This window comes from Opisthocomus hoazin, chromosome 7, assembly GCF_030867145.1.
Source record: "Opisthocomus hoazin isolate bOpiHoa1 chromosome 7, bOpiHoa1.hap1, whole genome shotgun sequence".
NCBI classification, from domain to species: Eukaryota; Metazoa; Chordata; class Aves; order Opisthocomiformes; family Opisthocomidae; genus Opisthocomus; species Opisthocomus hoazin.
In genome coordinates, this window is record NC_134420.1 from 38341953 (window position 1) to 38356681 (window position 14729).

The 14729-nt window shown below is 33.6% G+C and overlaps 1 protein-coding gene across 5 annotated transcripts in view; it reads right to left on the reverse strand.

Annotated features, from left to right (window-relative positions):
- RYR3 (ryanodine receptor 3) overlaps window positions 1-14729 on the reverse strand; it is a 246915-nt gene that overhangs the window by 179482 nt on the left and 52704 nt on the right. For 3 of the 5 annotated variants that reach the window (XM_075426093.1, XM_075426094.1, XM_075426092.1), the window contains exons 3-5: window positions 7782-7889; window positions 741-815; window positions 360-434 (exon numbers count right to left, since the gene is read on the reverse strand). In XM_075426093.1, coding sequence (XP_075282208.1) covers window positions 360-434; window positions 741-815; window positions 7782-7889 — 258 coding nt within the window. The remainder of the gene's footprint in view (window positions 1-359; window positions 435-740; window positions 816-7781; window positions 7890-14729) is intronic. The other 2 variants (XM_075426096.1, XM_075426095.1) reach the window with 1 other exon arrangement.

A 14729-nucleotide genomic window follows, 5' to 3' on the forward strand; every position in this document is an offset into this window, starting at 1 on the left:
TTTACCTTATAAAACATGATGGAAAAAATAACACATATCACAACAAATTCATTTGCAATACCAGCAACTCGCTAATGGAATTATCATTAAAATGGAATACTTAAGGACACAGAAATAATCCATGGCCAAAGGAGCTTTTCAGCTACATTTCTGAGTGAAGGGGATTGAAGAATCTGAATTTTAACTATAAGGGCCACTTCCATCTTGTTGAGACACCATAAGTTATTCAAATCTTTTTATCTAGTGCGGAAGAGAACTTAGAAAGAACATTCTTCCAAATTCATAATTTTTTATTTTGATAAAAAAATGTTTATTCGAGTTTCATGCTACTCATTCTGTGCAAGCGCTCTTTCACTTACCATTTCACTAAACGAATGTCGTAGTAGTACAGCGTGGCCATACAGCAGGGTTCTGTGACCACCCCCTTGAGCTGCCTACAGAACACGACAGAGAAGGTCAGAACTCCACTGCACTGTGTGGACTATGATTAGAATTATGTAACAACATCAACAGCTACTACAGTTCACGTAATAAGTGCAAATATCCAAGCAAATTATGAAATGTATATACTGGGCAAAAATCATAATAATGAAGTGGCTATAGCACTATACAAACATCTGCCAAGCAAACAAATGTTGTTCTTGGTCAAAGACTCCTATTGTGACCTAATTTTTATTATAATTAAGTAGAAACACAGCATTTTCAAAAAAATGTTTTAAATTAAATAAGATACTGCTTACCTTTCTTATAAACTTCACAGAAGCATTAAAAAATAATAATAAAATAAGTATATAAACACACAAATAAACTGAAATCTGAAAGAGGAAAAATATACTTATTGCCCAGAATAGTTTAAACATATATTAATGATATCTACTTACTAGGATTAACATTATCTGAAGCATTTTCAGATTTATTACAGCAACTGCATCCATACTTTCAACTGAGCAAAGTTACTAATTTCAAATACAGTATTTTATGACAAGATCAGGGAAATAATTTAACACATATCTTTTGAGCTCCTTTTGGTGACCAGAAGAAAATAAATTCCAAGGGAAGGATCTTAACAAGAAAGTCACCTATGGAACAACAGACAACAAGCTTTACAGGTTTTCAAGTCTGCCTCTCAGCCTTTTTCTGCATCTACCATCTTATTTCCTAGTTGCTTATAAATAACAAGTCTATTCAAACTTAAATAAATTAAACACAACCAAGAAATTAAATTGTTGATTTAGTGTAGTGCTTTCCACTGAAACAAAGATATTTTTTTTTTTTTTTTTCATCCTCAATCCCAGATTGTATGAAGCACCTTTTTAGGAGAGTTGAGCTCCAAATTTTGCAGAATAATGGGTATCATGATTAATGTTAATACTACTTATACTATGGTGGGCAACATTCATTTTTTCTCTCAGTCCAGATCATAACATTGGCACCCGGTAAGTCTTGGGTAATAATAAAAGGTCTAACATCAGGATCCTGATAACAAGTTACAAAAAACCCCCCAAATCCTACTTCAGTATTCCTAGCTAATAATAAAGATATTAAAAAATAGGGATTTGCGACCTGGTTGTGCTGGAGCTTAAGGCTGTTAACAGATAGTTGACAGTCTTACATAATTTTATGTAGTAAATTATATTGAGAACTTTCTCAGAATTATATGGATACTATGGATAATCTCTTTAACAATATGATCCATATAATTATGTAAAATTTCTCAGTACACTCAGTAGCAAACTGAAAAAAAACAAACTCTTGGGTAATGATTTTTGGACCCACACAGAAAATGTGTTAGATTATCGCAAAAAATTGGAGACTAATATAAAGCAGTTATTGCTGGTCATTCAGAGAACACAGCATACTTTTAGATATGATTATAAAGAGCTTATGAGAAACAACAAATCAAAAGATTCCAAGGGCTCCTCCAAAATATATCATCCATAAAAAAATGCTTTAAAAATATATCGTGCAGGAACTTATCACCACTTGGGGAAGAAAATCAGAAAAACATAATGTAACAGTGTATATACTACTTCTTTTATAAATTACAACTCTTTTTTAATCAACAAGGAAAACCTTAACAGCAAAATCAACTGTAATAACAGACAGGTTGTCAGAATAAAATTACATGTAGTCAGTTTGTAGCAAATATACGAATACTGACAACAAGCAACGAAACACCTCATGCTATTTTTTTTTACTGGAGGCTTTTACGTGAATCACTTATAAGAAACAACAACAACAAAACCCCAAAAATCAAATAAGCTACGTTCTTCTTCTGGAAAAATCTGAAACTAAGAGCAGAACTCTATTCCAGACTAAATTTAATATGGAAAGCAAGCCATTCAATGGAATGATAGACCAGTAGAACCAACAAAAGATTAATGTTAATCCTATGAGGCCAAATTCTATTCTTAGCAATGCCTTTGTATTGAGAACTGAATGTAAATGAACATTTTAAGATGTGCATTGCTCCATTTCATGCTGTCGTTTTTCTCTACATATATAACGACTACTAAAGAGAGCATTTTGTATAATTCACCTTAAAAATAGCTTTTCCTGAAATCTATTTTAGAAATTATTTATTACTGTATCAATTTGCTTTCATAGTGCTAAAGACAGTGCCTCATAATACAAAATATTTGATTTGTACTTATGACATGTTTCAAAACATAATCAGTTAATTGTAACTTAAAAATTAACTCATTCATTTTACCAATAGCTTGTTGACAGAAGCTAATTCAGAGTCCGCCTTCTCTGCCTGTAACAAATCCTTGTGGTCTAGAAAGAAAGTTTCTTTCATTATCGTTCAAGCTTTCATTTTTTATTTCATCCTTGCTATTTACAGGAACTGCTATGTTCCTATTACAATTTCCCCAATGGATGGTACCCAGCTTCAAAATAAATACAGGGCAAGGTAGTTTTGACATAAATATTGCACAACAGACTGCATTTTTATTGTCCGCTCCCCCAGAGCAACAGCATGATCATTTTTTCTGAAGAGATTATTTTTCCTCTACCGCCAATCCCAAATAAAAATATTCATATATTACTACTAATCTCAGATCAAATGTTTTCGCTAAGTTTTTGGGTGAATATTCTGGAAATGCTAAAAAAATGTGTTATTGCTTAGGAGTCCTAGAGATGTTTAAATCAATCTTACTTTCCCTAAAAAAACGCTTTTTTCAAGAGTTCCATTTTCTAGAAAGCAATGTAACTGCAAAAATAAAAAATTACACTTTAAACTGGAGAAAACAGTGGAAAACATGAGGTCATTAACAATGATGTCTGAAAATCATGTATGCAAAGGCTGACATTGCAAGATTGGAGGTGACAGAGCAGAACTCCAGCTTCTCTGAGCTCTGCCATGACACGGGTCAGTTAAAAATCTGGAGTGCAGAATAAGCCAGTAGGTTGTGGTTATCCTGTTGCTAAGTTACAGAGAAGAATAAAGGTTCTTCTACTTTCCAAAAAGTCAAAAGGGAGGAAGAATTTAACACCTGTGAATCAAATATCAGCATAAGTAAACATTAACTGAAATACTGAAGTCCTTCTGAGTATGCATAATACAGTCTTTCCACGGCACGTATCTCATCCCCGTGCAATCTAAACGAGAAAGATAGCTACCAGAATGACAAAATAATATAGAATTAAAATAATGAGTGATCATCAGATATTAATTTATTTCCCTTTATCTTTTCAAGCTGACATATTTTTGAAATAGAATCCATATTTGTTATTTCAGAGAATCATAGAATCATTAAGGTTGGAAAAGACCTCTAAGATCCTCAAGTCCAACCGTCACTATCATCTTCCTCTCTTAGATTGTAAGATATAAAAAAAGATAGAAAATATTTAGTGGATTTTGATTTATAAACTATAATAATATTTGTTTACTATGGTAAAGGCCAAAATTTGTATCCAATAATTTCATGGCTATATCATTTAGCCTATACTCTATTTAGATGCTTTCCCGATTTTGTACAGAACAGTTAATTCCTGAGAGGTATTCAAGAATTTCACAATATTCAAAGTTACTCTATTGGCTATTTATGCTGATGTATCACTACCACAGTTTAATACTGTACTAAGAAAGAATTTTTTAAAATAGCAAATAAAATAATAAAATCATTGGTTTCATGCATTTGAAACAACAAACTGATGGAGGCCTGCTGGACTACTGTCACTGAAGTTTTGAGTATTAAACGCGTGAATCAGCAACAATTCTCTCAACAACTAAGAAAATTTCTCCTTAGAAATTACTTTATTCCACCACATATACTAGGCAGTGTTCACAATGTATACAACACCTCAGGGCATTTTAAGACACTTTCTGTAGTTTATCCTAAACTGAACTCCTACGGACTTACGGCCACTATCCGCTGATAATAATACAAAATGTGTCTCATTGTTTTAGCCTGCTGAACTGTGCCTTATTTAGAGGAATAAAGGAGAACAAAACAGGCAGTAAGAATGCTCTCTCTGTGTGTGCATACATATATTTCTATATGAATATGGTTTATACACCTTGGTGCTACATGTCATGAATATACATATCTCCTAATTGAACTGATATGATTTCCACACATAAGTAAAACAGAAAAAGCTTACAGAAAATTAGTATTCTTTAATAGAACGAAAGGTAGGTACTGAAGATGGCATTATAAAATCATGAAAGCATAAAACTGTAAAGTTTCACTCTTTCTCCTCAGTTTTTAAAATTTAAAATTTTCACTCTTTCTCCTCAGTTTTTAAAATTTAAATTCTGCTGCCACGTTATTCAGATAAAAAAAAAATCTTAGTTTTGAGTCATTTAATACTTACTGAGCTGCATGAAAACATGTCATTAGTGCTATTTGCTTTGAGATGACATAAAGCTTGGGCAAATTATTTGATTTCAGGTGAACATTTTATAAATTACGATACATATTTGACCACATTTATTTTTGACCTTTTTAAAAAATAAGAATGTTTTCAAAAACAATTTTTTTCTCTTCCTTCTTGCCTAGAGCATACAATCTATTAAAAGTTTCAATAAGCAATCATTGAGCAGCCAGTCACAGCCGGAGTTATACTTAGATTTCCTCTGAAAAACAAGACTCACTGTTAGGCAACAAATGCTTAGGTAGTGCACCTAATTTACAAATAGATAAAATTGAAAAGTGTTTTAAAATGGTGAATTGTTGCACAACAATGAAAAGACTGCACAATGAACGGTAATTTATAATTCTAGAGAAAAAAATATCAAAAATTTATTCTATAGACATTTTCACCTTTAGAAAAATAATACACATTTGAATGGATCGCTTCTGCACAGATGGATATGACATTCAAAAAATTAGACTCAAGTAAATAAAAGACCCTTTTGATTGTCCCTCTATGATGGCATGGTGGTGATGGGTATAGTAGGCATGGTGGTGATGGGTTGACAGTTGGACTCCTTCCAACCTTAAGGATTCTATGATTCTATGGTATTTACTTAAATCATAAAATTCCCCTTCTCCCATATATTATTCTATTTTATTTTCTAGTATTGTACTAAGAAAGGAAGAAAACACTAAAACTGCACGCACAGTATAAGAATCCCAGAAAGAAATCAAAAGAAATCTCTCATCATGAAACAATTTCAGCACAAATTTCTACTCGACCAAAAAAATATTATAGTAAAAAGTTATCTTTAAGTAAATTTCTTTAAATAATACTGAGATTACTTGTATTTTTATGTTTGATTTCTTCCTCAGACAACTATTTTTCTTTTTACTTAATGTGACAGAGTCTTAATTCTGTGTGTAAGTACAATAAAAAGAAATTACAGCTCAAAGAAAATACGAGTTTTCTACTTCTACATAAAATAAATATGAAAACTGACAGACTATCTAGCTCTGCAGAGTCTTTGCATCATAATTAGTTGCCATTCAGTCTCTTAAAAATAAGTAAAACCACAGTTTTATCATGCTCTGTTTGTAAGACAATAAAAGTTAAATTAAATTCAGTTCAGCTGAAGTTGGAGAATTGGAGTCAAAGCAATCAAATTAAGATAAGTCTTCCACTCAGGCTTTTGGACTATGCTGGGAAATCAGTTAAAGCACAGCATCACAGAAGATAATAGCATGCTGATCTGGTCAGGCAGCAAAATCTGAGAGGTATTGTAAACATCAATGCACTGAGGTTGCACGCAAAAAATTTAAGAGTTTAGTCAACCTTAAGAGACATACATGTGACTATTACCAAATTTAACTCTAAGTGAGAGTGAAACGCAGGCAGTTTTTATTGACACAAGTTTCATGGTTTCATGGTGCCAGAAAGCAATTACAGAATCTGTCATAACAAATAAACATTGCAATGTCTTATTTTATATTAATTTGTTACTAATACTCCACCCCATACATTAGGAAGTAGCATATCCACTTTTTTTCAGATTTCAGTTGTTCACTGAATAGAAGAAAACAATAAAGATGAAGTCACATTTTATTTTAAATTGCTAAAAGTTATACACGTGAATATAACAGAGCAGTTACCAACAGAGAGGAGATCATAGGTCAATTTCATTCACTTTCAGAGAAACAAAAGCTCTACCTAAGTACATAGAACTAGACAACTTACCTAAATTATCTACTTAAAGATTTCATAGATGCAACAGCAACCAGAAGTATTAGTGCATAGATGAGAGGTAAGTCCGTCTCATCTCAACAACTAGCAATGAGGTTCAGCTGATCATTGAAAAATGATCATTGTTCATGCAGATCATTGACAAAACAGGCAAATCTGTACCTGGGGTTTGGATTTGGCTTAATTTTTCCTTATAACACCATCACCTTTTGCCAAATAATTAGCTTAGAAGTTCTATGAAAAATACAGTTCTTAAATAACTTTGTCAATAAAAATTAATGTATAATAAAGTGCACAGGGGTTTTTTGGCATCCTGATCACTCCAGTGCGGAAGTCCTCTTTCGGTCATTCTTAGTATATCTTAGATTTGAAGTGATAATTTAATTGAAACTTTAGTAATATGAAATGCAAGCATAGTTACAACATTTCACTTTACTGCAAAGTCACTTTACATTGTACTGTAAGCATTCCAGCAAGTATGCTTGTGCTAATACAGTAAAAGATTAAGAAACCCAAAGAAGAGAATTCTGAAATAACTACTTCTATACAACAGTTCTTGCTTGTTACCAGAGATTAAATAACTTGAAATTATACTGAAACAGTTTAATTACAGTAGTACAAAAAAAAAATTTTATTTTTATATCTGAACTAAAATAAATTATTTTTTTTCACTTTGTTTCATTGCTAGGACTGTTAATTTCATGTGAGGATAAATCAAATTAAATCCAAATACCTGAAACACTTTCTTAGCTTAGTGAAATGAGATGGGATATTGACATGATGAAAAAAATATTTTGCTTTCCCCCTTAATAAATAGTACTATAATACAAAAATGCTTTTATGGCAATGATTTATGTTTCAGACAAAACCTATCTCATATACTCTCCTCAGGTTCACAAAAGCCAGACTCAGTGCAAAGGTTGTTTACTCCTTCTTAAGCATCCAGCTCTGGACAGATGGTAATAAATGATCTCTGAAGATGGCGTTTCTGTAAATATTTCAAAAGACTAACTGCACCTGCTCCTCAATGCTAAAGAGAAATGATATGATTATAGTAGCAGGAAAACAAGAAAACTGAAGAATCTGCTATGACATGAGGCTCCTCTCCTAGAAAATCCTGAAGCTAGGAAAGAAATGAGAACAACCCATATTGAGAAATTTTAATATTTACTTACCCCTTCACTAGCATTATCACCTGTGTTGGTCAGCATTTCTTGAAGGGCTCTGACAGATAGGGACTGTTCAAGGACAAAATTACAGATGCAAAGGTCCGGAGGAACATACTGTAAAAATAAATTAAACAGCGTAAGAACAGATCAGTAAAGCAGGTGAAACAGGATGAAAAGTGTGTTTGAACACACATGTATTTTAAAATCCATATCTGTTTACTCATTTATTTTTGAGACATGTTATTTCCCTTTATGAAAATAATATAAATCCATTCTTCATGTGTTGTCCATGCAGTAACTTTAGTTTTCCTAGAGCTGTATTCCTCACAGTAAAATAAAACATCTTCGGGTTCAAAAGTAGAAAGTTTTTCTTTACATATTATTGCTTTCCTGTCTTTTAGAATTACACCATGAACATTGTATTTGTTCTCTAATGACATTGACAGAAGAGGTGTATGATCTTACTTGCTGTATAAGGTTGACACTCTGAACATATTTATAGCTGTCACTAAATGGAAAAGATTCAGAATCTAGTACTGTGAACTTTTAGGAGATCTTCTCAGTTGTTGGATCAATACGACTGTTGGTTTTGAAACATGAAACTTACATTCACTTCAAGAATAGCAGACTTTTTTTCAATTCATTGGCACTGATGTGTCCAAGAAAAAAAGTCTCAAGGAGAATCGTCAATGTATGTAATATGTGACAGGAGAGTAAAAAGGAGACAGAGCCAGACACAAATTGAAATACAAGAAGTTCAATCCAAACATGAAGAAAAAAACCCCTTTCTTCTGTAAGCATGGTAAACACTGGAACAGGTTGCCCAGAGAGGCTCTGGAGTCTCCACCCTTGGAGATATTCAAACCCTGACTGGACAGCGTCCTGAGCAACCTGCTCTCGCTGAACCCTATCTGAGCAGAGGGGTTGGACTTGATGATCTCCACAGTTCCTTTCCAACCTCAATGATTCAGTATTGTGTGATTTAAGATACAGCTCATGGCTATGAGTGAGCTTTAAAGTAGATATGCGCTCCTTTTTCTTTTTTAAATCAGTGTGACAGGAAGGAATAAAATTCTTGACAGTGCTAAGTTTTAAGCTGGTGAAAAGGTAAATCATACAATTAAGAGATTGCTAAACTTGCTGAAGTTCTTACAGCAAGGTAACCAAGTACGGTCTTAGAATTCACACCCTTTGATCCCTACTATAGACCCTAATTTTTTCTTTTTTTTTGTGGGGGGGGAGGTGTTTAAACATTTTGGAAAGGACTTTTAGGCCAATGACTTGACAATGAAATGGCATACGTTAGAGAGAGATATATAGTTATTACATAGATTATTGTGGTGAACTCTTGCATCTTTCTTATGCAACTAAATAAATAATGTAAATAAATGTAAATAGTAAGCAGCTGATTATTTCATTAACTGCCACAGGAACAACTTAAACTGTAATACTTGTCATCAGTCATCTCTACTAAGGGGTATTATTTTTTTATCATTCATTAACAGCATCTGTGTACATATACACACACAGAACAAACTCTGTTATATAAACACATATTATACATGCATATGAGTGTGTTCGTGTGTGTATGTAGCATCCGTTTACATGCTCATATGTGTACATGGATTGTAAATGGAAGTTTACTCTTTAACAGGTTACATTCAAGGCCTCTTATATAACCAGACACAGGAAGATAATGTAATTTCTCAGTGAAATTAATTACAAACAAAACTAGGTTAGATTTTTTGTCTCCTATTTGTTAGTTAAATCTGGACAGATTTTTTTAGAATATTTTTGTGCTATGAACATAAAAATCTATACAACATTAAAAAGTCTCTACTTCCCAATGAACGAGACGCGTAAACAAAACTTCTGAATAATACTTCACCCATTACTTTACTGCCTTTAATTGCACCCAGCAGGCAAATAAGCCACATTATTATCAAAAATACCCCAAAAAAACCAAAAGTCCCAAAGAAAAAACCTAGATATTTTTCTGTTGTCAGCCTGTGGAAGCTTTCAGATTATGCAGCACACATTCTATTGACATTTTGAGTCTCTATTAACCCATGCTATCCTTAAAGTACATTTGAATTTAAAAAAAACACAACAATTTTTATAACGTCCTTCTATTTTCAACATGAAACTTAAATTCAGAAATTAAACTGGAATTTTATCCGGGAAAAAAATAACATAGCTGGTAATCTAGTTCTAATCAGCATCAGAACACCTCTGGCACTTAATCCCACTCCAAACGGAATATGGCATAGTCAGTACGATCCAACACTTACTAAGTGAACAAAAGAACACCCATCTGTTTCACTGGCCACTGCTCTTGTGCCTCACAGGCTGCATTTTGATTTGAAAACTGTAACAGCTCTTAACTTTAGTGCTATATTAAGGAAAGACACACTCTAAAACAATGTACTCCTGGTCAGTTTGTATAAAATGTACACCTTAGGTTAACAAAATTAATTTTTCACTTCTTTTTCATAGCCTATGGAGCTTCCAGTTTTATCTAAGAATATCGACGATGAGAACTATGAAATTAATGGTTTTTCCACCCATGACTTACAGCAGCTAACCCCTCTTTCAAACTCGCAGTGTTACACAATAAGCTAACACATGCATGCTATCACATATCCAATTTCTGCGGATGGACGGCAAGAAATTATTTTTCAAATTCCACTGACCTGAGAAATACCAACAAAAGGTAATTTATGTGAATGGTACATTACTTAAGTAGCAACTAACCTCCTCAATTACTCTAGATTGCTTCTTTTTGTAAAAAAAAAAAATTAAAAATAACTAAAAAATTAACCATTGAGTCTGTCAAGGCTCATTTGCTTTCTGGTCTTCTTGCAAACAACATTGTTTCCGAAGTTTGATATTCAACAATATCTGTTTGGCAGATCATTTTACACTCTTAATAATTACACAGATAAAAACGGTTTAATAAAATCTTGGACCATCTGCTCATCTATGCTTTTTTTTTCCAGTTCTGAGCAATGTTGTATTGTAATGGAATACCACAAAAAAAAAAAAAAAAAAAGAACAGTGCCAAGAAGTGGGATGTTCAGTGAAACAAGAATACTGAGACATGAGAGCTACAGGTAGTAGGTGGGGAAATATTAATGTCAAGAATCTTTATGCTGAAACGAAAAACAAAATCTGTTCAGGTACTAAGAGAAAGTTTTAGAAATCTGCTGTAAAGTAACAATAGGCATAGGTATTTATCCTCCTTCTGGCTATGGGAAGTTGGAATGAACATACAGAAGCAAGACAACATCATTGTCAAGAATCATCAAAGAAAAGAATTCAAGTGGAGAATAAAGTATTTATTTTACAGGCATTTAAATATATGCCAAGCAAGCATTAGTGTAAGTGAATTTGTGTAGCAAATAAGTAGACTCATAAGATATATGATAAAAGAAAGCAGGAGTTTTGAGTAAATGGTTCTTCAAAGTCAGTGACAGTTTCTGAAAGTTCTTCCAGCATACCTCTATGCAGTCTTTCCATACGTACAGGAAGATAAACAAAAAGACAAGATTGATATAGGAAACATACACAAATTTGCAAAGCAAATCTGAAGAAACAACTGACAGTTCTACCCTGACATCTGCTCTTTTTATAAGAAGAAAATCTTTATTTCTGAGATTATTTCCATTCCAAACAGGTCTTCCACGTAGAATTACCAGTTTTCCATCACCACACTCATAACACTGAATATACCTCATTTTTCTGAATGAGGTGTTAAGATAAATATAACTAGCTACTGAACTGGAAATGTTCACTAGATGTGCAAAAAACCGGAGTCATAATATAACTCTATTTCCTCACAGAAATGAATTGGAGTCCAGGTCAAATTACTTTAATTTCATCTAAATCGATTTCTGGAGGAAGAGCAGAGAGCAGGTGAAGTACAACGAGGTCAAAGCTAATAGTAGAGGTGACATGAGGAAACATACAAGCTACACAGGAGCTAGAGAGGATCAACATAAGCAGCTGTAGAAAAAATGAAGACCTACAGCAAGGAAAACGAGCCACGCTTTGTAATGAATTTTAAAACATTACGTCTATCAATATGTAGGTTTTCTCTATCAAACAGTTCAAAATACATTACAGAAAGTACAGAACAGAACAGCAAACCACCATTTTCACAGACTTCTCATCTGCCTTAGTTTTCCATTTAAAAGGGAGACCTTGGAGAAAAATTTTCTCCTGTAAGGTACACTGTGATTTACTGATAAAATATAGTATTTTCAGAATTTGATATTATTTATTAACATTGTAAAGGTAGTTGAATAGCTAGTCATCAGTAGTGAAGAAGAGCTACCCATCCTAAGCCAGTCAGTAACACACACTGGTCTAATTTTCACTCACAGTGTCTTATAATGGACAACAAATTGCAGCAAGAAAAAAATAAAGCCACAGGAATAACCACTGGTAAGGCTACACCTGGAGTACTGTGCCCAGATCTGGGCTCCCCGGTAAAAAAGCAGTATAAAGCTACTGGACAGAGTCCAGTAAATGGCCACTAAGAAGATTAAGGGACTGGAGTATCTCTCATATGAGGAAGAGATGAGATGATGATCAATGTGTATGAATACCTTAAGCAACGGTGCAAAGAAGACAGAGCCTGGCTCTTCTCCGTGGTGCCCAGTGACAGGACCAGAGCCAATGGGCATAAACTGAAACACAGGAGGGTCCGTCTGAACATCAGGAAACGCTTTCTCACTCTGAGGGTGCCCGAGCACTGGCACAGGTTGCCCAGAGAGGTTGTAGAGTTTCCGTCCTTGGAGATATTCAAAAGCCGCCTGGTCATTGTCCTGGGCAACCTGTTCTAGGTTGCTCTGCTTGCGCAGAGGATTAGAGCAGGTCCCTTCCAACCTCAACCACTCTCTGATTCTGTGAAGAGTAAACTGCAATGAAGTTTCTAATACCAGGCTTCTACATACAATCCAAAGGTGGATAATAGTTTGACTCCATGCACACAGTTAATGCTGGCTGAAACATTGTTACAAGCACATTCTGGTGAAGAGAGTTTCATATCAAAAGATTTCAAGGATATTTTTCTACATCAAAGAAACACAGCCAGGCAAGCACAAAGTGGAAGGGGAGGGAGCACCGAGATAAGTTTTATACTGAAGTTCAAACCTGATCCTCATCTATTTTGTCAGCCTATTACTATTTCAATATGCAATTATTATTATTTATTAAAACATAATAGCTGTGCAAATATAACATATATATATAATTACGCTAAGTTTGTGCTGGGTTGCCTAGGGGAAAATAGAGGCCCATAACATAGCCAATAGGAAAACTCAGCTCCCACATTACACTTTGAATGCAATTCAGTCTTCTGGATTCCTCATGCACTATCATATCCTTAAATTCTTGCAGCTGATATGCTTACTAACCAAACCTTTGCCCACTGGTCTGCTGTGTAAAAACAACTGACATAAGCTGGTACAGGTTACTGATTTACTAGGTTTATTTTTTACCAGACCTGTAAACTATTACATTCTGTCATTAGGACAGAAATCTTCTCTTAATTAGTTATAATTCCTTTCAAGCATTGAAGTTTACCAGATAGTTTTGCTACTAAAAGAGATGCTAGTACACTGCAGTTATTTTTGAGGTATATTTTTCTTGGGTGTCAGTAGAAGTTAGACTTGTTGCACTAGACTATCAGCTTGGAAATACATCATCTTCTGAAGTATCACCTTAAAAACAAGGAAAACGGCAATGAAGTAATGTAATTAGATCACATCATTCAATAATTCCGCTATTTCTTGTTTAGTATGAAGAATATAATTTTTCACCTCTAATTAATTAGATTTTTCGCCTTACATTTTAAATATCAGCCATTATCTAGGCAAAAATCTTCTGATAATCAAAAAGAAGCCATATAGACAGTAGGAACATAATTTCATACTACTGAAATAATGCAAAAGTGTTTTTAAAAATGCATTTAAAATCCAGTTCCCATAATACAAATTATTAGCAAACCAACACTGTAATAGTTTTTACTAATAAATTGTAAAGAAATAACATGCAAGTTGCTTATGGATTTATAGTAAAATTTGAACAGAAGGATCTCATTATCGTTATTTCCTTCAGCATGCACAAAAAATACCAAAACAATTAATGGTCAACCATAGAAACTCCGTTTTTTCCTCTTTAAGTTTCTAAGAACTTCTTTTTTTAGGAAATACACCTTTTCTTCTTTGACTTCCTTTCCTTTTAGCTAATTCTATCTTCTGACTTCTACTACATACAACTCAGATTAAAAAGTTAATAATGAAGTCACACTTTTTCATTCAGGAATTAACAGATACACTGAGATTTTTTCCTGTCTATCTTACATTTTTCAGAATTACTTGAATGGAAAAGCATTTCTTAACAATATTTTGCCAAAGTTTAATGAATGAAGAAGCTCTTACATGCACTGCAATTGATTTTGGCTTTGGTAAAGTGGTCGACTGGAAAAGAGAAGGTAGTAGAAGGCATCACTGTGATTTTCTACTCTGGACTTCTGTTGATAAACATGCTTTGAATCTTCTTTAATGCAATTTCTTCTTAATACACAGCAGAAATCTAGCTTTATAAAGTAATTTCCAGGGATAAGGAAGGGATAAGGAATCCATCTCAGGTAAACAGTACCATTTTAGAAGGACAGTCTTATACTGTCTAAAATAAAAGGACTTCTGTTATCAGTGTTCCCATTTTAGAAGCTTATGGGCAGTCTCCATACTTTCCTTTTTTTTAAAATCAAACAGACTATGTCCTCCTCCAATCATGCTTCTCGTAGCACTTCCTGAAGCAATCTCCATTTTATCAACATCCTTATGAATTTGAATGCCATGACTGTACTCCATATTCCAGCAGCGTTGCCACACAGACCAAAAAAAAAAAAAAAAATCCCCAAATCTGCAGAGATAGTACAACTTC